Source organism: Oryx dammah, unplaced genomic scaffold (genome assembly GCF_014754425.2).
Source record: "Oryx dammah isolate SB20612 unplaced genomic scaffold, SCBI_Odam_1.1 HiC_scaffold_14, whole genome shotgun sequence".
NCBI lineage: Eukaryota > Metazoa > Chordata > Mammalia > Artiodactyla > Bovidae > Oryx > Oryx dammah.
The window spans coordinates 14,273,143-14,298,413 of record NW_024070198.1 but is presented as its reverse complement, the minus strand read 5'-3'; the positions used below and the strand labels follow the sequence as shown (position 1 = coordinate 14,298,413).

The window sequence follows — 25,271 nt, the reverse complement described above, 5'->3', positions numbered from 1 at the left end:
ATGATTAGTGAAGCTGTGAATTCTATGCTTTGTCTAGAGTTGAAAGCAAGGGCAAAATGAATCTCCCTAGAAATTTATAAATGTCTTGGATGAGAGAAAGATCTGCCTGCTCAGCTTGGTGTCAAATAGGGAGAGAAAAGACAGGAAGTGGTAGGAACTGTGTGAAGAGGGGTGGCACCTGATAGGGGTCTGGTGCCTGGGCCTGCTGGGCCAGACACCTCAGTTACACATCTGCTCCCCAGGGCCCCTTCTTCTGGCAGGAACTTCCCCCTGTGACTGGGGACCCCTGAGAAAGAGGAGTAGGCAGGAAACTCATTGGCCTACCTATCAGCTGATTTCTCAACAGAAACTCTACACGCCAGAAGGAAATGACACAGTATATTTAAAGTGGTGAAAGTGAAGAAGCTACAACCAAGAATATTCTACCCAGTAAGACTCTCGTTCAGATTTGATGGAGAAATCAAAAACTTTCCAGACAAGCAAGTTAAGAGAATTCAGCACCACCAAACCAGCTTTACAACAAACGCCTAAGGAACTTCTCTAGGAAGGAAACATAAGAGAAGGAAAAGACCTACAGAAAATAAACACAAAACATTTAAGAAAATGGTAATAACATCATACATATCAATAATTACCTTAAACGTAAATAGATTAAATGCACCAACCAAAAGACAGAGACTGGCTGAGTGGATGAAAACAAGTGCATGTATGCACTTCCACTGACCATATCACCCTGCTTGACCCCTCAAACTGTATGTTATTATTTTATATTGTTAGGCTAATCATGTTCCCATTATGGTTTACAATCATAATTAATTTTATTTTTTGTCTGGCTATTGTGAAAACTGATAAACATCTTTTATTATTGTGATTATGTAACTATTATTCATTTCATACCATTGTATCATGATTGGTCAACAGAAAAATAATAGAATTCTATATCACTAAGACTACCATTTAATAGAAAAACTTGTAATCACTTTTTAAAACCCAGATGCATATCAGAATTACCTTGAATTTTTTGAAAAATACAAATGTCCAGGTATTGCGTTTTTTTTCTCCAGAGCTCCAGGTATGTTTCTAACGAGCAGCCTTGTTCAAAAACAACTGGACTATGTGATGATCCTTTACTTTTATCTGGTTGGTTTCACTGTTTCTATGTCATGTTCAGCACTCTCATTTCATTTAGCTTGTTTTCCAAATTCTCCATCTTTTCTTTTTTTTTTTTAATGTTCTTTCTCAAGCATATTAGAAAGTTTTTGTATACACACATATAAATAATATGTATAATATGTATGCTTTAGAAAACTTATGAATTTTTGCCTAACTAAAAAATTTATGACATTTTGATTCTACCTGTTTGACTTAGTACGAATAGAATGCTAGATTTCTAATTTAAAAAAATATATATGCAACAGCAGCAAAGGTTTACTGTATACCCATAGGGAGCTATAGTCAATATCTTATAATAACCTACAATGGAAAATAATTTCAAAAATAATATATGTGCACACATACAACTGAATCATCTTGCTGTGCACCTGAAACATTGTAAGTCAACTTCAATAAAGAAAATTTTTCTTCATATTAAGAGAAATAAATATAAATAAATTTAAAATGGATAGTTTTTAATATAATTTTATTTATTTATTTTTATTTTTGGCTGTGCTGGGTCTTCATTGTTGTGTGAGCTTTTTCTCTAGCTGCCCTGAGTAAGGGCCCCTCCCTAGTTGCAGTGCTTCTCGTTGTGGCTTTTCTTCTTCGAGAGCACAGGCTGCAGGGCATGCGAGTTTCAGTAGTTATGGCTCCTGGGCTCTTTGTGCGTTCATCTGTTGATTGACATTTAGGTTGCTTCCAAGTATTGGCTATTGTAAATGGTACTGCAGTGAACGTTGGGGTGTAAGCCTATTTTTTTTTAACTGTAAATTTTATGAAAGATAAATACAGATGAAGTATTTCTGATGAATATTTTGTGTTCCAATTGAGAATGTGTGAAATACACAGTAGATTTCAAAGACTAAGCTTTTTAATATTATTACATGTTGAGATAATAATATTTTAGATATATTGAGTAAAATAAAATATATTAAAATCAATTTTACTATTGTTTTTTACTTTCTTTACTGTGACTATTAGAAAATTCAAAATATGTGGCTTATGTTATTTTTTAATACTATGCTTTTACTGGACAGTACTGGCATGTGCTCAATAAATGTTCTTTAAATGCTGCAAGAGAAGAACCTGGTAAACTTTTGCCTCCTTCCAGTCCAATCGGCACAGATTATTTTTTTTTTAATGTATATCTAGATTGGTTCAAAATGGCAGAGTAGAAGGATGTGCACTCATTTTCTCCTGCCAGAGCACCAAACTCACAACTACCTGTTGAACAACCATAAACAGGAAGACACTGGAAGACCAAAAAAAAAGATACCCCACTTCTAAGGACAAAGGAGAAGTCACAACAAAACAGTAGGAAGGGCAGAATTATGATAAAATCAAATCCTATGTCTGCCAGGTGGGGAGCCCACAAACTGGAGAACAATAATACCAAAGTTCTCCCTGTGCTACATAGCAGGTCCTTGATTATGGAAGGACCTAGAACCTATTGTGAATGTTCTAAGCACCACATCAGGGTTCCCAGCCTGGGGATCCAGCCAAAGGACTGAGAATCCCCAGGGAATTTAACTCTGAAGGCCAGTGGGATTTGTATAAAACATCCACAGGACTGGAGGAAATGGAGACTCTTGGAGGGCACAAACAAAATTTTGCGTGCACCAGGAACCAGGGGAAAGGACCAGTGACCCCCACAGGAGATTGAGCCAGACCTACCTGTGAGGGAGGGTCTCCTGCAGAAGCGTGTGTTGGCAATGGCCCACCATGGAGACAGGGGCACTGGCAGCAGCAGTCCTGGGAGATGCCTCTCGGTGTAAGGCCTCTGAAGTGTGTGTTAGTTGCTCAGTCGTGTCTGACTCTTTGTGACCCTGTGGAATTGTAGCCTGCCAGGCTCCTCTGTCCATGGAATTCTCTAGGCAAGAATGCTGGAGTGGGTCTCTCCATGGAGTTCTCCAGGCAAGAATACTGGAGTGGGTTGCTATTTCCTACTCCAATGGATCTTCCTAACCCAGGGATCAAATCTGGGTCTCCCATATTGTAGGCAGATTTTTTACCATCTGAGCCACTTAGGAAATCCTCTTAGAGGTCACCAATAGCCCTACCAAAGAGCCTGTAGACTCCAGGACTGGGTTCTATCAAGCCAAACAACTGCCAGGGAAGGAGGGCAGCCCCACCCATCAGCAGACAATTGTATTAAAGTTTTACTGATCATGGCCCTGCCCACCAGAGCAAGACCCAGTTTTCCCCACAGCCAGTCCTTCCCATCAAGAAGCTTGCACAAGCCTCTTAGTCTCATCCATCAGAGGGCAGACAGAAGAAATAAGAACTACAATCCCAGCAGCCTTCAGAACTGACACCTCAATCACAGAAAGCTAGCCAAAATGAAAAGAAATAGGATTATGTCCCAGATGAAGAAACAAGATAAATCCTCAGAAAAATGACTGAATGAAATGGATATAGGCAATCTCCCAGAAAAAGAATCCAGAATAATAATAGTGAAGATGATCCGGGATCTCATTAATAGGGTAGATCTAATCATATCATGTTCCTCAGTGAAAGTCCTTAAACATTTTATTGACCTGCAATTTGTTTTCAGCATAAAGCACCAAATCCCTCAGGCCTTGAGTGTGTCCTCTCAGGCCTTGAAGGTCTAAACTGACCTCCTCGATCTAGTCTCAAACCCCCACATGAGACACCTCTTATTCCTGCCTCAACATCTTTTCACAGGAGGTTCCACCTGTCTGGAATGCTCTTACAATTGCTTGTCTCCCAGATCTCAGCTCAGTCCTCACTGCCTAAGGGAAGGCTTCCCTGCCTTCCAGAGAAAGGGATTTCTTCTCTTTACCTCAAATTTCTTCAAAGGCTTCACTCCAGTTATAGTTGCACATTGAATCGTGAGTGGTTCTTTCACTGGTGCCCCTTTCCCTTGTTTCACTGTGAACTCCTCGAGGAATCTGTCTGATTTTGCTCACCCCCGTATCCATAGCACCTACCATCACAGTGCTTGAACAAATTAGGAAATTAAGTTCAGGGAATTCCCTGGGCGGTGGTGGGGGAGGGGGATGTCCAGTGATTGGAACTCATGGTTTCACTGCTGGGGGCCTGTGTTCAATCCCTGGTCTGGGAACTAAGATCCTGTAAGCTGCACAGTGTGGCAAAATAATAATAATAATAAATAAATATTTGTTCAATGAATGAATGAATGGCAGTCTCCTCTGCCCTAGACTACTGTGAAGAAACAAACTGTTTATTCTCCTTTCCATTATCAATATTCAGTAACAGGCATCAGAAGCATCATTTTACAGCGCAGTCCCAGTCACTGGTCTTCCCTGGATTCAAGTTCATCTCCAGCCAGGATGAGCTGCATTTGAAATTGGTCAATAGAGAGACCCTCTCAGCATCTAGCTGAGACTATAGCAGCCCTGTTAGTAAGGGACAGTTTGAAAGCCAATTCAGGGGCAGGTGGAGCAGATTTCCTCTGACTGCCTACTGTCATGTTAGGGGGATTCTCATTATCCAGTCAGGGATGCTTCCTAATTCACTTCTTGATTCAGGGTATGTCCTCTTTGGAGAGGGCAGCTCTCCGCGCACTGAGTGTTCTATCTGTTTTAGCTTCTTATAAAATTTAAGTCTATCAGGTTATTAAATATTCCATTTGTATTCAGAGAATTGGTATGCAATTCAGTCATTTTGTTCCCCTGCTGCAAAATGTATCTGTAATAAGTTCCCACTGCCAGTGAGGCCTGGCTTAAGGAGTTAGAAGCATTGACTCTAGGAATTTCCTGGTGGTCCTGTGGTTAGGATCCCATGCGTCCACTGCAGGGGTGTGGGTTCAATCCCTGGTTTGGAAGTAACATCCCACAAGTCGCTTGTCACAGCCAAAACCACCATGGACTCTAGAGGAAGATTGTCTGTGTTCATATCTCAGCTCTGCGTACTGTGAAAACTGGTCAAACTACTTAACCAAATTAGGCCTCAGTTTTCTCATCTGGCCTACATGGTAAAGAATCTGCCTGCTATACCTGAAAACAGAGTTCAACTGCCCACTCCAGTATTCTTGCCTGGGAAATCCCATGGACAGAGGATCCTGGAGGGTTACAGTCCATCAGGTCACAAAGAGTTTGGATGCAACTGAGCGACTAACACTAACACACTTTCTCATCTGTAAAATGGGGATGGTAAAATAGTACTTACTTCATAAGATGGGGTGGTGGAAGGATTAAATGAGACTAAAGAAAATGCTTCGAATAGCATCTGGCATGTCATGAGCACTTGGTAGATGTTAGTTGTTAACACAGCAGATGGGGCTCTCTGGGCTGGGGCCTGCTCGACTGTCTCGCCTCCCACGTGATCTCTCACCCACATCAAATGGTTTGAGGTTGCCACTGCTCACCAAGTGGATTAGTCTAACTCTGTTTCAGATCTCTTTTTCTCCCTCCCCGCCCCTTTCCCTCCCTCCCTCTCTCTGACTCTCTCTCTCACATACACACATAGATATCAGTTCAACCGTTAATACTCCAGCCAGCTCTCACCACCTCCAGAAGCCTACTCTACCTGCCCACCCTTCCCTGTTGACGCCTGTCTCCTCTGTCACCGTGCTTTCTCCATTGTGCTGTTATTTCCTGTCAGTTTCTTGCAGAGAGGAAACGTGCCTTAGTCATCTTTGTAGTTAACATCACTCCTGGCACCAAGTAGACTTTCCGTGTTTGCTGAATAAATGCACATGTGCCTGAGTGAATCAAAGCTCTTGCAGAAGAATGACTGGGGAACACTTGTTCATCAAGCAACTTGATGAGGAATTATGGTTTCCATAAAAGTAAACACAAGGTTTAAGATGGTTCCACTTGTTCGAGGTATGCTTTAGAAACTATACTTAAGTAAGTTAATACTTGGAGAAGGTGGGATTCATTCCTGTCTTAAATTTAGCTCCTTCAGTTGTCTTGAATAATGATAATATAATGATGCCAAGTGTTATAAGATACTTTATCTGCTCTTCCCACCTTCCCCCACCAAGTAGACTTAGTCACTTCCAGGCACTTTTTAAATGAATGGTATTTAAATACACTATTATTTTTAAATAGCATCTGTTATAGGTAAAACTCTATAATTAAACACTAAAAATACTATTTTAGTCCTAAAAAGCACTTTAGTTATCAACTAATAATTCTTGAAGAAGAATTATTCTTCAATAATTCTTGAAGAAGCATGTCAGCAAGCAGATCTCAACAATGGACCCTCTGTGTTTGCCAATTTGAAAACTGCCATTTGATAATTCCTAGGACTCTGTATGGAGAAGGCAATGACAACCCACTCCTGTACTCTTGCCTGGAAAATCCCATGGACGGAGGAGCCTGGTAGGCTGCAGTCCATGGGGTCGAAAAGAGTCGGACACGACTGAGCGACTTCTCTTTCACTTTTCACTTTCATGCATTGGAGAAGGAAATGGCAACCCACTCCAGTGTTCTCGCCTGGAGAATCCCAAGGACGGCAGAGCCTGGTGGGCTGCTGGCTATGGGGTCACACAGAGTCGGACATGACTGAAGTGACTTAGCAGCAGCAGCAGCAGCAGGACTCTATAAAACTGAAATTGAAATAAGATATTATGACTCCATCTTCATTTCTCTTCTGTTAAATCCTCTTTGTTGCCTTATCTTATTTTGCTCCTCCTGTCTAGATGTTTTGCTAAATCTCTCCTCTCATGGAAATATTCTTCTTTCTCTATTCCTTTTGCCTCACTGCCCAGGGCAGACCCAAGGCCACTCACCTAGACTAGAGCATGAGTTTACTTGATGAAAATGGTGAGGATCATGAAACTGCAAAAAGTGTGCTCTCAGCTGCGGTGCAGTTGGAAAGGAAGGAGGGCTCAGAGACACTGGATTTGAATCCTGGTTCACATTTTTAATTCTTCTGAGCCTCAGTTTTGTCAGCTGTAAAATAAGCTCAGAAGCCAAACTCCTAGAATTCTTGAAAGCAGTGAATGATAGACATGTGAAACCTGGCACATGGCTTCCACTAGCTGTGAGCTCCATCATGTTGGAACTTCGGCTTATTCTCCACTGAAGCTCTTTGGCTCACCCATGATACTTGTAGACTCTCAAATATTTGTTGAACAAACGGACGTATTACTAATGAATAAAAGGTTTGACCCCTCTGTGTGAATTTACTCTTAACTCTAACTCAATCTTCCTCAATTTTTCCAGAAGGAAATATTTTTCCTTAAGTGTTTTTCTTACAGTGTTGATTGGAATCTTAAACATTTACATCTAAAACTGGGTTGTAGAAGGAAAAGAGGCCCTGTGAGCTTTTTGTATTTAAGCAAAGCTAAGGAGAAATCTCCTATCCTTTTCTTCTTTCCTGTCTCTGGGAAAAAAATAAGGATTGTCCAAAGAGAGGTCACTGGGATAGAGGAACAGAGGAGTTAGCCCCTGAGATTCAGGGATAATGCCAGCGGCCACCAGAAACTGTCACTGTTGCCTTCCTGGTGCAGGAAGCTGGAGAGTTCAGAGGATAAAGTCCTTAAGAGCAGATGGTATCCAGGGCTATTATTTTTTAAAAATACATGATTATGGGATATTTTAATTAATTAATTTTCAGCTGCTTTGGGTCTTCATTGCTGCTAGTGGGCTTTTCTCTAGTTGCGGAGTGTGGGCTTCTTATTGGAGTGGCTTCTCTTGTTGCAGAGCACAGGCTCTAGGTACCCGAACTTCAGCGGTTGTGGCATGCAGACTTAGTTGCTCCATGGCTTATGGAATCTTCCTGGACTGAGTATTGAACCAGTGTCCCCTGCATTGGCAGGCAGATTCTCAACCACTGGACCACCAGGGATGTCTCAGTGCTCTGGTTGTGATGCGTTTAGCAGACTCAACACTGGTGCACTTGTCTCCAGGGTGTGTGGAGGCTGGAAAGCATGTTGTAAAGGATACGTTCCAATAGAGTGTGGCAGGAAAATTCACAGCCAAACTACATGGGTTTGGATCCCAGCTCAGCCATTTATAACCAGAACAAGTTACCTAATGTTTCTGTGTCTCAGTTTCCTTTCCCTCCCTCTATGAGGAGGGAAACCTCTATGAATGCGGGTTATTACAGGATCTACCTCAAAGGTTGTTGTTAGGGACAATGTAGTTGGTAAAAATTAAGCCCTTAAGACAGGAGCAGCCTGATGAATGGGGGCTCCAGTGGCTGTTGTTGGGCCAAAGGTGACAGGAAGAGGGTGAGGCTTACTGGTGTAGATGCCAATTGTGATGGCATGTAAGCACGTCCACCACCTCTGTGTGCAACTCTGCAGTCTCCAAAGCACAAGTTCATCTTCCCGCCACTGAATCACCTCCACCCAACACACACACACACACACACGCACACACACACACACACACACACACACACAGAGTCTCTCTCTATCTCCAGGTTGATGTAAAGTCAATCTGACTGGCAGCTTCTGAGCACCTTCTTGCTTCTCCAAACACCACCTACCCTACTTCTGCCTCTGTCTCCCACTTAAAGGTCTTCAGTCTTAAAGTTCCTCCTTCTCTCTCACTCCCCAGTGAAACACAGCTCTTGGCTCTCTCTGGAATCTGAGTTTCAGAGCTCATGACTTTGCTCCCCAGCATCCCTCGATGTCAGGAGAGAATCTCTGAGGCCAGATGACACCCCTCAGCCCTCATCTTTTCTACTCTTAAGCTTTAAGTTACTACTTTCCAAGTATCTTAACCTGCCTCTCCTCAAATATTTATCCCTGAGGATGAGGACAATCGTGTTTCCTTCTACTGCAAAGCCATTGCAAGCTTGTTAAAAGCAGGGCTGGTCCTTCTACTAGGTTTTAATTCTACTAGTTAGCTTATTCTTTCCTGCCTGCCAGGAAGTTATATAAACTTTCCTGCCTGCCAAAGTTATATAAATCAGTGCCAAATAGAAGACTGCAGGAAATGCTAAGGATTGGAGAATTAATCTGCTTCAGGGCTTACTTAACAATTTAACAGAACCTTACTTTTGGATATATTACATCAAAAACATATTCAATGGTACCTTATGCCACATTTTAAATATATATATTTTTTGCTGTAAAAACCTGGAAAGGATTTTTAGTAATTACATTGTTAAAATTTTAGGTTATGATTAACTAAATTCTGATAGGGTATGATTTCTTGGTGGTTGTCGTGCATGCTCAGGAATTTTTTTATAGTGAGAAAATCTAACTACAAGTTATTTTCAACTAAAATTAAAATCTTATGAGTACTAAAAATTATCAACTAATGAAACAGGCATTTTGTTTTGCCCATACACTTAAAAAAAATCTATTTTCAGTAAAGTTGCAGGATATAAAATCAACACACAGAAATCCCTTGCATTCCTATACACTAATAATGAGAAACTAGAAAAAGAAATTAAGGAAACAATTCCATTTACCATTGCAACAAAAAGAATAAAATACTTAGGAATATATCTACCTAAAGAAACTAAATACCTATATATAGAAAACTATAAAACACTGGTGAAAGAAATCAAAGAGGACACTAATAGATGGAGAAATATACCATGTTCATGGATTGGAAGAGTCAATATAGTGAAAATGAGCATACTACCCAAAGCAATCTACAGATTCAATGCATTCCCTATCAAGCTATTGGAGGTATTTTTCACAGAGCTAGAACAAATAATTTCACAATTTGTATGGAAATACAAAAACCTCGAATAGCCAAAGCAATCTTGAGAAAGAAGAATGGAACTGGAGGAATCAACCTGCCTGACTTCAGGCTCTACAACAATGCCACTACAAAGTCATCGAGACAGTATGGTACTGGCACAAAGACAGAAATATAGATCAACGGAACAAAATAGAAAGCCCAGAGATAAATCCACACACCTATAGACACCTTATCTTTGACAAAGGAGGCAAGAATATACAATGGAGAAAAGACAATCTCTTTAACAAGTGGTGCTGGGAAAACTGGTCAACCACTTGTAAAAGAATGAAACCAGAACACTTCCTAACACCATACACAAAAATAAACTCAAAATGGATTAAAGATCTAAATGTAAGACCAGAAACTATAAAACTCCTAGAGGAGAACATAGGCAAAACACTCTCCGACATAAATCACAGCAGGATCCTCTATGATCCACCTCCCGGAATACTGGAAATAAAAGCAAAAATAAACAAATGGGATCTAATTAAAATTAAAAGCTTCTGCACACAAAGGAAACTATAAGCAAGGTGAAAAGGCAGCCTTTAGTATGGGAGAAAATAATAGCAAATGAAGCAACTGACAAACAACTAATCTCAAAAATATACAAGCAACTTATGCAGCTCAATTCCAGAAAAATAAATGACCCAATCAAAAAATGGGCCAAAGAACTAAATAGACATTTCTCCAAAGAAGACATACGGATAGCTAACAAACACATGAAAAGATGCTCAACATCACTCATTATCAGAGAAATGCAAATCAAGACCACAATGAGGTACCATTTCACATCAGTCAGAATGGCTGCGATCCAAAAGTCTACAAGGAATAAATGCTGGAGAGGGTGTGGAGAAAAGGGAACCCTCTTACACTGTTGGTGGGAATGCAAACTAGTACAGCCACTATGGAGAACAGTGTGGAGATTCCTTAAAAAGCTGGAAATAGAACTGCCTTATGACCCAGCAATCCCACTGCTGGGCATACACACCGAGGAAACCAGAATAGAAAGAGACACATGTACCCCAATGTTCGTCGCAGCACTGTTTACTATAGCCAGGACATGGAAGCAACCTAGATGTCCATCAGCAGACGAATGGATAAGAAAGCTGTGGTACATATACACAACGGAGTATTACTCAGCCATTAAAAAGAATACATTTGAATCAGTTCTAATGAGGTGGATGAAACTGGAGCCAATTATACAGAATGAAGTAAGCCAGAAAGAAAAACACCAATACAGTATACTAACACATATATATGGAATTTAGAAAGATGGTAATGATAACCCTGTATGCGAGACAGCAAAAGAGACACAGATGTATAGAACAGAATTTTGGACTCTGTGGGAGAGGGAGAGGGTGGGATGATTTGGGAGAATGGCATTGAAACATGTATACTATCATGTAAGAAACGAATCGCCAGTCTAGGTTCGATACAGGATACAGGATGCTTGGGGTTGGTGCACTGGGATGACCCAGAGAGATGATATGGGGAGAGTGGTGGGAGGGGGGTTCAGGATTGTGAACTCATGTACACCCATGACTGATTCATGTCGATGTATGGCAAAACCAATACAGTATTGTAAAGTAAAAAAAAAAGAAAGAAATTTTAAAAATAATAATAAATAATAAAAAATAATCTATTTTCTTGTTTGTTTGTTTGTTTTTTTTTAAATTTGGCTGCACTGGGTCTTATTTGCAGGATGCGGGATCTTTAGTTGCGGCATGCAGAATCTAGTTCCCTGACCAGGGATTGAACCCAGGCCTCCTGCATTAGGAGTTCAGAGTATTAGCCACTGGACCACCAGGGAAGTTCCTGCCTATACACTTTTAATGGAATAATTATTGTTTCAATTTTAGAGGCTTCTTTTTCACAGTTCTAAGCCAATATTTACAAATTTATTTCAATTTTATTAACATTTTATTTTGAAATAATTTTAGATTTACAGAAAGGTTGCAAAGAGTACAGAGTTCCATCATGTCCTTCATTCAGCTTCCCCTCATATTAAACATCTTACATACACAGTAAATTACCGAAACTAAGAAATTATAGGCCCAATACCATTAAGTGCAAACTTTGGGATTTTTCCAGTTTTTCCACTAATGTTCTTTCTTTGTTCCAGGACCAGATTCAGGATAAGATCTTGCATTTAGTTCTCATGTCTCCTTTGTGTCTTTCAATCTGTGACAGTCTCTCAATCTTTCCCTATTTTTATGACCTTGACACTTTTGAAGGCTACTTATCAGGTATTTTTGTAGACTATCTCTCAGTTGATTTTGTCTGTTCTCTCTCACTCTCTCTCTCTCCTTTTTTTTTTTTTTTTTTGCCATGTTCCATGGCTTGTGAAGATATTAGCTGCTCAATCAGGGATTGAGTCTGAGGCCCAGCAGTGAAAGTGCTGAGTTCTAACCACTGGACCACCAGGGAATTCCTTGTTTTTTAGACTGGGGTTATGGATGTATGGGAAGAATACCATACAAATGATAAGGTATCAATCCTCAATGTATTAGCTTCATTATATTTTATATGAATTAGTTGTATTTTTGGCTTCATACACTTTCTCGGGCTTCTGAAAACCTATAGAAGCTGGTAACTGTATCTCAGTTACCTTCACGCTCAGTCATTAAGTCATGTCCGACTCTTTGTGACCCCATGGACTGTAGCCTGCCAGGCTTCTCTGACCATGGAATTTTCCAGGCAAGAATTCTGGAGGGAGTTGCCATTTCCTACTCCAGGGGATAGCCTCAACCTTGGGATTGAACCCACCTCTCTTGCATCTCCTGATTGGCAGGCAGATTCTTTACCACTAGCGCCACCTTTGGAAGCCCCTCTCAGTTACCTTATTGGTCAGATTTCTTCAGCTAAATGCACGAAGGCAATAATTCATGAATCTTGTTTGGGTCTTAACTTGAAAATATTAAAAAAAAATGAAAAAGACACTTAGTATAATTTGTTTTTAGCATAATTAGATAATTTGAATACACACACAGATGTGGTTGTGTGGTTGTAATATTGTAAGTGAATGTCACTCTTACAAGGTGCAGTCTTTTAGCATTTAAGGGTGAAATTTCATGATGTCTGTAATTACTTTAAAATAAATTTATTTGAAAAATCTAGATAAATAACATACTCATGGCAAAATGTGAATAGCTGTTAAATCTAGATAATGGGCATAGAGGTGTTAATTGTACTACTTTTTTTCATTTTTTATATATTTGAAAGCTGAAAGAAGCATATCTTAAAAAAGGACGTACAAGGCCTTTCTAAATTATACACTTTACTGACAGATGTTTAGAAAATCTAGGTAAATGAAGTAATATAATAAACTATTGAATTGAAATACTTATAATGACATCAATTCCTAAAAACCTGATTTGTAGGTTAACGCAATTTAAGACAGAATTCCAACAGATTTTTAAAATATTTGAAACTTGATAAGTTGATCCTAACATGTATATTAAAATTCAAGAGGAGCCAAGACCCTTGAAGAAAAAGAACAAGAATGGAGGATAAAAATCTTATTATGAAATCTTTATGAGGCTGTCCTCAAGACAGAAAGATCCTGGTGAAAAGATTGGCAAATAGAGCAATGAAACAGAAGAGAGAGCACAGAAACATCTACACACCTGATCAAGGACCTAAGTTTGGGAAAGGGGCAAACTTTTCCATACCTGGTACTGGATCCATTGAATGTCCATGCGAGAAAAAAATGAAATGCAATCTCTAACCATGCATGACACATAATCAGTTGCAGATGGAACACAAATCTTAGGGTATAAGACGAAACAGTATTTCTAGAAGATAATACTGGAGTATCCTCACAATTTCAGAGTAGAAAGGATTTTTCAATATGAAAGAGGACCGGGAGTTCCCTTGTGGCCCAGTGGTTAGGACTTGATCCTGTCACTGCCATCACCCCAAATTTGTTCAATCCCTGGTCAGGGAACTAAAATCCCACAAGCCACATGGTGTGGCAAAAAAAAAGAAGAAGAAGAAAGAAAAATACCAATCATAAATGAAATATTGATAAAGTCAATTATATTAAAGTTACAAGCCACAAAGGACTAGTATTCAGAGTAAAGAGCTCCTGCACATTAGTAAGAAAAACATAGCATACTCAATGGAAAAATCCATGAAATATTTGACTAGGCATGTCATAAATTAGGAAATATAAATATGAAAAGGCATAAAACCTATTAGTAATCTGAAAAATGCAAATTAAAGCTCCAATGATATAATGTCATATACTCACTAGATGGGTAAACATTTAAAAATCTAACATTGCCAAGTGTATGAATGGGGAGTCCCATCCACTACTGGTGAGAGTGTAAACAGTCCAACAGCTGTGGAAAGCAATTTTGAATTACCTAGTAATTTTGAAAATATGCATATATCCTTTGATCCAGCAATTCCAGTCATAGGATAGACCCCAAATCTGCTTGTGCACACTTGTATGCGAACTTATACAAGCATGCTCAGAGTAGACCTGTTTGTAACAGACCCAAATTCTGAATGATCCAAATGTGTATCAACAATGAAGTGCATTAATAAAGCATGGTACACTCATACAGCAGAGTGCTATAGAGAAATGAGAGTAAACAAAGTAGAGTTACATGGCTCAACCTCACAATATAATGTGGGGAAAAAAGAAAGCTAAACACAAAAGAATTTACTTATATTCCTCTGCTCTAAAGGTCACAATATATCAAAGAATTCATACCATGTGAATGTCTGTATGCATGTATACACACATAGGTATGAATATATATGTATATAAAGTTTGTGATATATAAAATAAATCATATGATCATAATCAAGCAAATCTAAACTATTTGGGGGGATTCAAAACCATAAAGAAAAGCACAGAGATTATTACCATAAACATCAGGATAGAGGCTACCTATGGGGAAGAGAGGTGTTTGTGACATATGGGTCATGTGAGGGGCTTCCAAAGTTCTGGTAATGTTCTCTCTCTGGACCTGGATGTTTGTTTGTTAAACTGTCACGTTTATGTTGTATGCATTTTTCTGTAAATATATTTCAGAAAAAAAGAACGCATTTGAGTTAGTTCTAATGAGGTAGATGAAACTGCAGCCTATTATACAAAGTGAAGTAAATCAGAAAGAGAAACACCAATACAGTACATTAATGCATATACATGGAATTTAGAAAGATGGTAACAATGATCCTATAAGCAAGGCAAAAGAGACACAGATGTAAGAAACAGACTTTGGGATTCTGTGGGAGAAGGCAAGGGTGGGATGATTTGAGAGAATAGCATTGAAACATGTATATTACCATATGTAAGATAGATGGTCAGTGCAGATTGGATGCATGAAGCAGGGCACTCAAAACCGGTGCTCTGGGACAACACAGAAGGATGGAGTGGGAAGGGAGGTGGAATGGGGGTTCAGGATGGGGGGACACATGTGCACTCATGGCTGATTCATGTTGATGTATGGCAAAAACCACCACAATATTGTGAAGCAATTATCCTTCAACTCAATCAGTTCAGTTCAGTCACTCAGTCGTGTCCGACTCTTTGTGACCCCATGAATCGCAGCACACCAGGCCTCCCTGTCTATCACCAACTCCCGGAGTTCACTCAGACTCACGTTCATCGAGTCAGTGATGCCATCCAACCATCTCATCCTCTGTCGGCCCCTTCTCCTCCTGCCTCCAATCCCTCCCAGCATCAAAGTCTTTTCCAATGAGTCAACTCTTCGCATGAAGTAGCCAAAGTACTGGAGTTTCAGCTTTAGCATCATTCCTTCCAAAGAAATCCCAGGGCTGATCTCCTTCAGAATGGACTGGTTGGATCTCCTTGCAGTCCAAGGGACTCTTAAGAGTCTTCTCCAACACCACAGTTCAAAGCATCAATTCTTTGATGCTCAGCTTTCTTCACAGTCCAACTCTCACATCCATACATGACTACTGGAAAAACCATAGCCTTGACTAGACAGACCTTTGTTGGCAAAGTAATGACTCTGTTTTTTAATATGCTATCTAGGTTGGTCATAACTTTTCTTCCAAGCAGTAAGTGTCTTTTAATTTCATGGCTGCAATCACCATCTGCAGTGATTTTGGAGCCCAGAAAAATAAAGTTAGCCACTTTTCCCCATCTATTTGCCATGAAATGATGGGACCAGATGCCATGATCTTCGTTTTCTGAATGTTGAGCTTTAAGACAACTTTTTCACTCTCCACTTTCACTTTCATCAAGAGGCTCTTTAGTTCCTCTTCACTTTCTGCCATAAGGGTGGTGTCATCTGCATATCTGACGTTATTGATATTTCTCCCAGCAATCTTGATTCCAGCTTGTGCTTCTTCCAGCCCAGCATTTCTCATTATGTACTCTGCATAGAAGTTAAATAAGCAGGGTAACAATAGACAGCCTTGATGTACTCCTTTTCCTATTTGGAACCAGTCTGTTGTTCCATGTCCAGTTCTAACTTGCTTCCTGACCTGTATACAGGTTTCTCAAGAGGCAAGTCAGGTGGTCTGGTATTCCCATCTCTTTTAGAATTTTCCACAGTTTATTGTGATCCACACAGTCAAAGGCTTTGGCATAGTCAATAAAGCAGAAATAGATGTTTTTTCTGGAACTCTCTTGCTTTTTCCATGATCCAGTGGATGTTGGCAATTTGATCTCTGGTTCCTCTGCCTTTTCTAAAACCAGCTGGAACATCAGGAAGTTCACGGTTCACATATTGCTGAAGCCTGGCTTGGAGAATTTTGAGCATTACTTTACTAGTGAGTGAGATGAGTGTACTTGTGTGGTAGTTTGAGCATTCTTTGGCATTGCCTTTCTTTGGGATTGGAATGAAAACTGACATTTTCCGGTCCTGTGGCCACTGCTGAGTTTTCCAAGTTTGCTGGCATATTGAGTGCAGCACTTTCACAGCATCATCTTTCAGGATTTGAAATAGCTCAACTGGAATTCCATCACCTGCACTAGCTTTGTTCATAGTGATGCTTTCTAAGGCCCACTTGACTTCACATCCTCCAACTAAAATAAATTAATTTAAAAACACACAAGATCTGCCAAAAAAATATAAAGCAACAAAGGATAAATAGAAACAAGCCCCAATTAAACATAATGTCATCTATAGTCCACTAAAATATGGACTGTATTTAATTTTTGTGTCCACTAAATAATGTATATGACATTGGGTTCATTGGTTCTTTTTTTTTTTTTTGGCCTTGAGTTATGTGTGATCTTGGTCTTAACTGCTGGTCTTGGTCTTAACTTCCTTTAAGGGAAGTTCCGGATTCCCTGGTTCTTTGTATAAGCAGTTGAGAAATTTACTCAGACGGAAGAATTTGTGTAGGTAAATTGTACTTATTCCATGTACTTGTGTTTGCTTACAGATGGATCTTCTTGATGGTATATTCAAAAGCAAAAGGAAGTCCTCTGTTTTTTTCCCACTCAGTTTTATTTTAGCCTTTTCTTCTGAAACACAATGAAATCCTGACTTAAACCCAAATTGCATTAACAGAAATGCTTTGAATAAGCATAAACTTCTGCTTGCTGACGTGTGGAACTTACTGCTTGCTTTTTGCCAGGTCCCACACTAAGATCTTGGTGACAATTTCCATTTTACAGATAACTGCAAAAGAGAGGGTTTGTGACATAGTTCAAGAGTGACTAAGCAGGAATCCACATTCAGGTCTGGCTGACTGCTATCACCAGGCCCCCTCGAGTGATCTTAATCACCAGGCTATACCACCCAACACACCTTTAGGCCATAAAGACTTTTTTCCTTGACCAAACTTTAGTCACACCCATCTGTGTACTTCCTTATAAAATCTAGTTTTAACAAGAACCTTGCTGAGTCAGTTTAACCAGAATGCCCCTCTCTCCATGTCTGATCAACTTTCTGCCTCTTTTGGGGTTTCTCATTCTCCATCGCCCCCAGGTGATATCTCATCACCCTGACTTGTGTTCAGTAAGAATACTGGTAGGTCAGTTAAACCAAAATTCCCTTTACCCCTGATGTTTTCTTCTAGTAATTTCCATCCACTGACTGCCACCCCCCCCTCCTTGCCACCCCACCCCCAACCCCAGCCTGCTCATTGGCTTTTAATTCCCTCTTGAAAGTGAAAGTGTGAGTCACTCAGTCCTGTCTGACTCTTTGTGACCCCATGGAGTATAGCCTGCCAGGCTCCTCTGTACATGGAATTCTACAGACAAGAATACTGGAGTGGGTTGCCATTCCCTTCTCCAGGGGAATCTACCTGACTCAGGGATCAAACCGGGTCTCCTGCACGGCAGGCAATTCTTTACTGTCTGAGCCACCAGAAAAGCCCCAATTCCCCCTTGTCCATGCCCTATTCTGATATGAGCCCAAACTCTTACACTGAAAGATTCCATTGTAGTAGTCCCCTCCCCTTGAATGAAATCTTCCTGGGCCACTTTAACAAGTCTCATCAAATGTTTTTTTTTTTTTTTCCTCTAACAAAGGAAGACCCTGCTGGGGTTTAGACCCTGAAGAATGGAGAGTCAATTCTCCATTTTCACTGAACACTACTAGCAGCTTCTGATGGGCCAGGAAAACTTAGCTCGTCAGCTCTCACCTCTTAAGGATTTTAAAAGAAGGTCTATGGAGAACTCTTTTGCAACTAAAAAGGATCAGCCTCCAGGACACCAATTTTGTAAACCCCTATTAGGACCTCAGGATTGAGTTTGCTTGAAATAACTCATTCATTTTTCTGTCATACGATAGGGGGCACCCTTTAATTGATTCAAAACAATTTCTTCTATAAGTTACTGCTGAGTTGAGTGTGCTCAACAGCAGGAGAAAAGAAACCGCAGAAGTTAAAAAAAATTTTTTTTCTTTTACTGACTCAGTCAAGTTTTAAAACTCCAGGACGATCAGAAAAGAATGGAAGGGGTAACAGAAAACCAATTAATTGGGCTTCGAGTATTGTCACTTATTAGCAGCAGCGTTTTAGTAGTCTTCTGACCTGTCTACATTTGTTAGCTCCAGTTTCATTTGTTGCCCACAATTAATTTTTAGCTGGCTTTTGTCCTTTTCACTTCCACATTTCCCGAATTCTTAAGTGGGTGCCTGCAGAGCTGCGGAGACTTGGGCGTTTGGATATCAGTTTACACGTAACCTTCAGTAAATAATCCGTCAGGGACCCACCCATTGCCTCTCCTCCTTCCCTCTTCGCTGCACAAGTCATCCCCCGCCTTCTCTCCCGGGCAGCGCGGCCGGGATCCAGAGCCCTAGCCTCCTTAACTTCGTTGCTGAAGTTTGCTTTCTGTCCATTGAGAGCCATGCTTCGAGTGATTGTGGAATCTGCCAGCAATATCCCAAAGACGAAATTCGGGAAACCGGATCCTATTGTTTCTGTTATTTTTAAGGGTAAGATCAAGTTTGCTTCTTTTTCTCCAGTCCTGCTTTGGAATGTTAGTTTCTTGGGTCTACACATTCTCTGAAAGTCTGCGATTGATCAAATCCTCTGGGGCTATAGCTGGAATTTGTTACCTGTACAGGTCAGGGGAGAGGACCGATTTCTGTGGAAGGCATTTGATTTTCCACAGGGCTTTGAGGCTTATTGGATGACCGGATGTTTGAATTCTAATAGCCCTTGGAGTAAACCATGTACCAACTTTCAAGTATCAAAATGTTCTGGGAAAAAATAGTTCTGTGTTGGTCCAGATTAAGAGTTTCAGTAGTCTTGTATACATTTTTATTGCCTCTGCCTGTGAGAAATGGATAAAGGAGGAAAAAGCACAATTAAGTTGTTCGAGGTATCATTACTTGGTAAAACAGCCCTTTGCTGCTTTTAGTGTCACTGGGCTTCTGAGAGGTGGAGTAAAGGTATTGTTTTGGTTTGTTTCATGTTGTTTTGTGCCTCTTTGTAGTTGTTCTTCATCTCTCCAAAGTTATGGTGTTTTTTGTGTGTTCCGTCGCTTTTAAACTGCTCCTAGAGGAAAGAGCTCTGAACAATGCAAATTTGCAGTTTAGGCATCTAGTTTGGACTTGCTCTAGTGACTTAGAAATCTCTGGATGTCAGTTTTCTCTTCTGCAAAACAAATGAGGCGGGTGTAGACTAGCTCATCTTTAAAAGGCTTGTTGTAATTCCGACAGGTGATTTTTCTTGACATTTAATTGCAATGGAGGGGGACAGGAGTGGTTGGAGGGATGGCACACTCTCAGCCATGGTAGGTCATTCCAGTTTGGGCTAGAGTGATGTGTCTAAAGCTGAATTTAGAAGCTTTAGCTGGTTCTGTTTGTCCAAGGTCGTTGGTAAGATTGCTGGTTCACTCCTTGGCAGGAAAAAAGAAAGGGAGTGAGAGAGGAGGGCAGAAAAAGTGGGAGCCTTGATGCGTGTGTGGATCCTGATCAAACCTCAGCACGTTTCTCTCTCACTACTTCTCCCTTCCAGTTTCTGAGTAACCTGTGCCTTTCTTCTTTCTTTTGTCTATTTTATCCTGTTCCTTTTCTGAAATCTCCGCCTCTGAGATGAGCAGAGAAATGAAACCCAAAGCTGCCAAGTGATTGGTTAGCTAAAGAAGATTTGGGAAACAAAAGTTGGATTCTTAATGTACAACGTAGTTAAGAATCTGGTTAGTGAGTATCAGGTACTTATGTTACATCAGGGTTCCCCTGCATGTGTCCTTTTAAAAAATCTTTTTCTTTTTTTCTTTTCAAATTTATTTTTATTGCAGTTACATTGATTTGTAACATTTTATGTTTTATATAATATTCTATTTATACTTCTGTATGTACTGCAGCATGCTTACCACCGGATATTTAATTTCCATTCTTCATTACACAGTTGATCCCCATTACACATTTTGCCTTCCTCCCCTCCCCTCCCCTCCTGGTAACTGCTACTCTGTTCTCTATATCTACGGGTTTTGGGTTTTCTTTGTTTTTTTTATTTGGTTTGTTCATTTGTTTTCTGTAATTTTGCCTATGAGTGAAATCATATGGTGTTAATATTTGTCTTTCTCTGTTTGATGTATTTCATTTAGCATAATACCCTCAAGGTCTATCCATGTTGTTGCAATGGCAAGGTTTTACCATTTTAAAAAATTCCTGAGTAATACTCCATTGCATATCTATATATACCATATCTTCTTTATCCATTCATCCATTGGTATGCACTTAGGCTATTTCTATATCTTGGCAATTGTAAATAGGGGTGCACATGTCTTTTCAAATTAGTGTTTGTTTATTCTTTAGATAAATGCCAGAAGTGGGATAGCTGAATGATGTTGCAGGTCTAGTCTTAATTTTTTGAGGCATCTCTGTAGTCTTTTTCATAGTGACTGGACTAGTTTACATCCCCATCAACAATGTATGAAGGTTCCCTTTTCCCCCATTTTCACCAACCCTTTTTATTTCTCGCCTTCTGGAGAGCAGCCATTCTGACAGATATCTCACTGTGGCTTTGTAAAAAAATTTTTCTTGAAGCAGTTACATAATTGGGACATAAGATGAAAAGTTTGTTTCCTTCACCATTGACATGTAAAGACATGTAAAAATATGTTGGGTTCAATCTGGTAATGTCATGGGGCAAGTCATATAGATTGTAAAGGAACTAGAGTGTAACACTATATTGAAATCTGACTTATTTGTCTGGAGTGAGTATGTATTGGTCAAAAATTTTCAACGACTAACATTATGTCTGCCTAAGGCTATGAACATAAACACTCGACTGAATGTGGAAACCTTCAGTTAATGGGGGCCAATATAGGTTATCTAAATTATTACATTGCCTAGATTATTTAGCTTCAGGCTCTTTTCTAGTCTCCTTTGGTTGTATAAGTTGAATGGTAAAGTCATTCATTTATTCACCTGACAAGCAACCTAATGGAAGAAACCACTCAGCTCCAGCGTAGGAGCATCTGGACTCTGGCTGATGTTGATAGAATAGCCGATGATCTGGATTTAACCAGCCAGGTCTCAAATTTCTCTGTTGTGGAATCATGGGACCTGATCGCCTTGAGATTTCTTTCAGTTTTAAGGTTCTCTAATTTTACAGTTCCATGTATTGAATAACTGCTCTCAGCAGGGTATGAACGGCATTGCATTAGGCACTAACGCAGATATAATAATGACTATGGCATTTTTCTTGCTTTCACTCTATTCCAGTCGTTTAAGATATTGGTGATAGCAAACCCTTTCCAGGTATGCCTTCCAATTTTGAGCACTGGGTAAGACTGAGTAACATTACGTTCTGACAGAATTGAGGATACTGATATCACCATAAATCCATCAGCTGGAATGGAGCAAAACCAGATGTGCTTCATGGGGTGGCGTGAGTGAGAAATGAGGAGAGTAAGATGCAAAAAGCCCTAACAGGTTCAAGACAGCACCCAAGAAAGCCCCTGAGTTTACTGAGTGCATAGTTTTGTCTCTTGAGTACATAAAACAGCAAGATCTGGCAGTGATCAGTACTTCTCTTTTCAAGCTGTAGGACTGTAGGCAGAATGGCTAAGTGCTGGGAGTGTTAATGGTGATGGCTGTGTAGACACTGAGCCCCCCTGTAGACTTTAGCTGGGAACGTGCTGTACTGCCAGCCGACTGGCTTAGAGTTGACTTCAATCTCTCATGTTCATTCCCCTTCTGAGGCTGAACTCAGGACCTTGTGTGAACCAGCAGGATCTGAGGATTCCTGAAGTCCCTGTGGTGTGGATGTCATGGATACTTAGCAATGCAAAAGGAGAGAGTTTTCACATTCTTAGGGTGCACTGGGTTCTGCAAGCCAACTCTGGATCGTAAGAGCAGAGTGCTTGTCAGTCTGTGGTGGCCATTCTCCCTTGAGTCTCACACAGACAGCCAGGCTGTGAGACTAATCTAGTTGAGATTAGATTACACAGACTTCTGAGGCCTCTTCCAACGCTTAGACTTTATGATTCCCCCAAACATTACAGATCAAAAAAGTTTGTTTAATATTAAAGATTTTTAATTAAAAAATATATGCATGTAGAAACAAAACCGACTAACAATCCAGAGGAGATACTATAACTAAAAAGTGACAATTCTCACCACGTCCCTCCTTTCTCTCCCGTCTTGCTACCTAGGGGTAACTACTCTAAATAGTTTGATTTGAATCCTTTCTGATTTTTTGCTAAAGAGTTGTAAGTTTGCTGCTACTGCTGCTGCTAAGTCACTTCAGTTGTGTCTGACTCTGCACAACTCCATAGACGGCAGCCCACCAGGCTCCGCTGTCCCTGAGATTCTTCAGGCAAGAACACTGGAGTGGGTGGCCTTCTCTTTCTCCAGTGCAGGAAAGTGAAAAGTGAAAGTGAAGTCGCTCAGTCATGTCCGACTCTTCGTGACCCCATGGACTGCAGCCTACCAGGCTCCTCCATCCATGGGATTTTCCAGACAAGAGTACTGGAGTGGGTTGCCATTGCCATCTCCATGTAAGTTTGCTAAAAAGTTGTAATTTAAGTTGTAAGTAGCTACTCCCTGTTAGCAAGGAGGCTGCAATGGACATCCTTATAGTGGATCTTGTAAAAGTGAACATTTCTGAAAGACAGATTCCCTGGTGTTTGTATGTGTGTGTATGTCTGTGTATGAATATGTGTGCATTTCTTTTCTTTTAAAGGCAGTCTTGCTGACTATTGCCAATGACTTCCATTTGGCTAGTCTCCTGCCTCTGTGTCAAATCTCTTGAAAAGACTGGTTGAAAGGAAATTTTCTTGCACACTTTTATATTGTTGTACTTTTACAATGTGGCAACATTATGTCCATATTCAACATTTGACTCCCAAAGAGCATAGTTGTAGCAACTACTAACAGTTATCTCATTTGTCCTTATCACGTCCATTCCATTAGCCAGAATTTTCTCACTTCTGGTCTTGTGTAGCTCTTTGGGTCTCTGTGGAATAGCTACATGCTTAGTCCAGATGTCACTAAAGAATTGTCATGTTATTGCTTATTTTTCCAGATATTTGTTATTTCATCTGGACATGTTTTGAGACTGAAATCCTGGTATTTCGAGGATACCCCCTGCATTGAGCTTATCAACTTTGTAGTCTTGAGGAAACCACTTAACCTCTCTGAGAATCCCTTTTTCCTCTTTTGAAAAATGAACCTTATCTGAAAGGAAGTATATTTGTGAAATTCCCCAAAGATTGTGATTTATGCAATAGAGAATTCTCTATTTTTAGCAAACACTACTTAGATACTTGAAAATTTGAAAAAAAGTTGAGTTAGAAAAGTGATATTTTAAGTAAACGGAAAAGCTAGGAAATTCCAATTAAGAATGGTGAAGTATGATGGGAGAAAGATCCAGTGGGTCTCATTCACTATCATCTGTGAAGGTACCTAGTGAGTGGCCCACACGGTGACCTGGTTTACCCAGACTATACTGTGCTGTGCATGCTTAGTTGCTCAGTCGTGTCCAACTCTTTGAGACCCCATGGACTGTAACCCGCCAGGCTCCTCTGTCCATGAGGATTCTCCAGGCAAATACTGGAGTGGGTTGCCCCATGCCCTCCTCTAGGGGATCTTCCCAAGCTAGGGATCGAACCTAGGTCTCCCGCATTGTGGGCAGATTCTTTACCATCTGAGCCACCAGGGAAGCCCAAGAATACTGGAATGGGTAGCCTATCCCTTCTCCAGGGGATTTTACTGACCCAGGAATCAACCGGGGTCTCCTGCATTGCAGGCAAATTCTATACCAGTTGAGCTACCAGAGAAGACCATACAGTAGGGCTAGTCAAAGATTCCCACTGGCACAAACTGACAACCATGCCACATTGGTACTCTGATAGAACTACTGCGTTGTTTTTACGAAATACTCTGGAAAGCAAAACTGTTCAAGGTACTGAATCATCCCCATCACTTCTGGGAGAACAGGGTTTGGAGATTCACTATCTGTGGAAAGTGGCCCCACCTTATCAAGGCATGGAAACTCTGAAAGGTACACTTTCCAAAGGCATATTTTATAGATTCTCAGTTATTTGAAGTGAAGTGAAGTGAAGTCGCTCAGTTGTGTCTGACTCTTTGCGATCCCATAGACTGCAGTCTAACAGGCTTCTCCACCCATGGGATTTTCCAGGCAAGAATACTGGAGTGGGTTGCTATTTCCTTCTCCATGGGATCTTCCCAACCCAGGAATCGAACCCGGGTTTCCTGCATTGCAGGCAGACGCTTTACCCTCTGAGCCACCAGGGAACAAAACCACAATTGCCTTTGAAAAACAAATCAGTGTGACTTGTTTTCCTCCTGCACAACAAATCTTAAGTGTATACCCTTAAGGTATGTCCAGGGGTGCTGGTCTTTGATTGGTTGGGGTTTACTGGTGGGTCTCTCCATCCCCATGGGATCTGGCTGCCCTAGTGGCTTAGTGGTAGAGAATCCACCTGCCAACGTACGAGAGATGGGTTTGATCCCTGGTCTGGGAAGATTCCACATGCTAAGGAGCAATTAAGCCCATGTAGCCCAACTACTGAGGCCTAGGGCCTAGGAGCCACAGCTACTGAGCTTGGGCACCCTAGAGCCT

General features: G+C 40.5%; 1 protein-coding gene across 2 annotated transcripts in view; it reads left to right on the top strand.

Moving 5' to 3' along the window:
• The first annotated feature begins 18,768 nt into the window (after positions 1-18,768).
• Positions 18,769-25,271, top strand: part of MYOF (myoferlin) — a 177,808-nt gene continuing 171,305 nt past the window's right edge. For both annotated transcript variants that reach the window (XM_040254539.1, XM_040254538.1), the window contains exon 1: positions 18,769-19,165. In XM_040254539.1, coding sequence (XP_040110473.1) covers positions 19,078-19,165 — 88 coding nt within the window. In that variant the 5' untranslated portion in view covers positions 18,769-19,077. The remainder of the gene's footprint in view (positions 19,166-25,271) is intronic.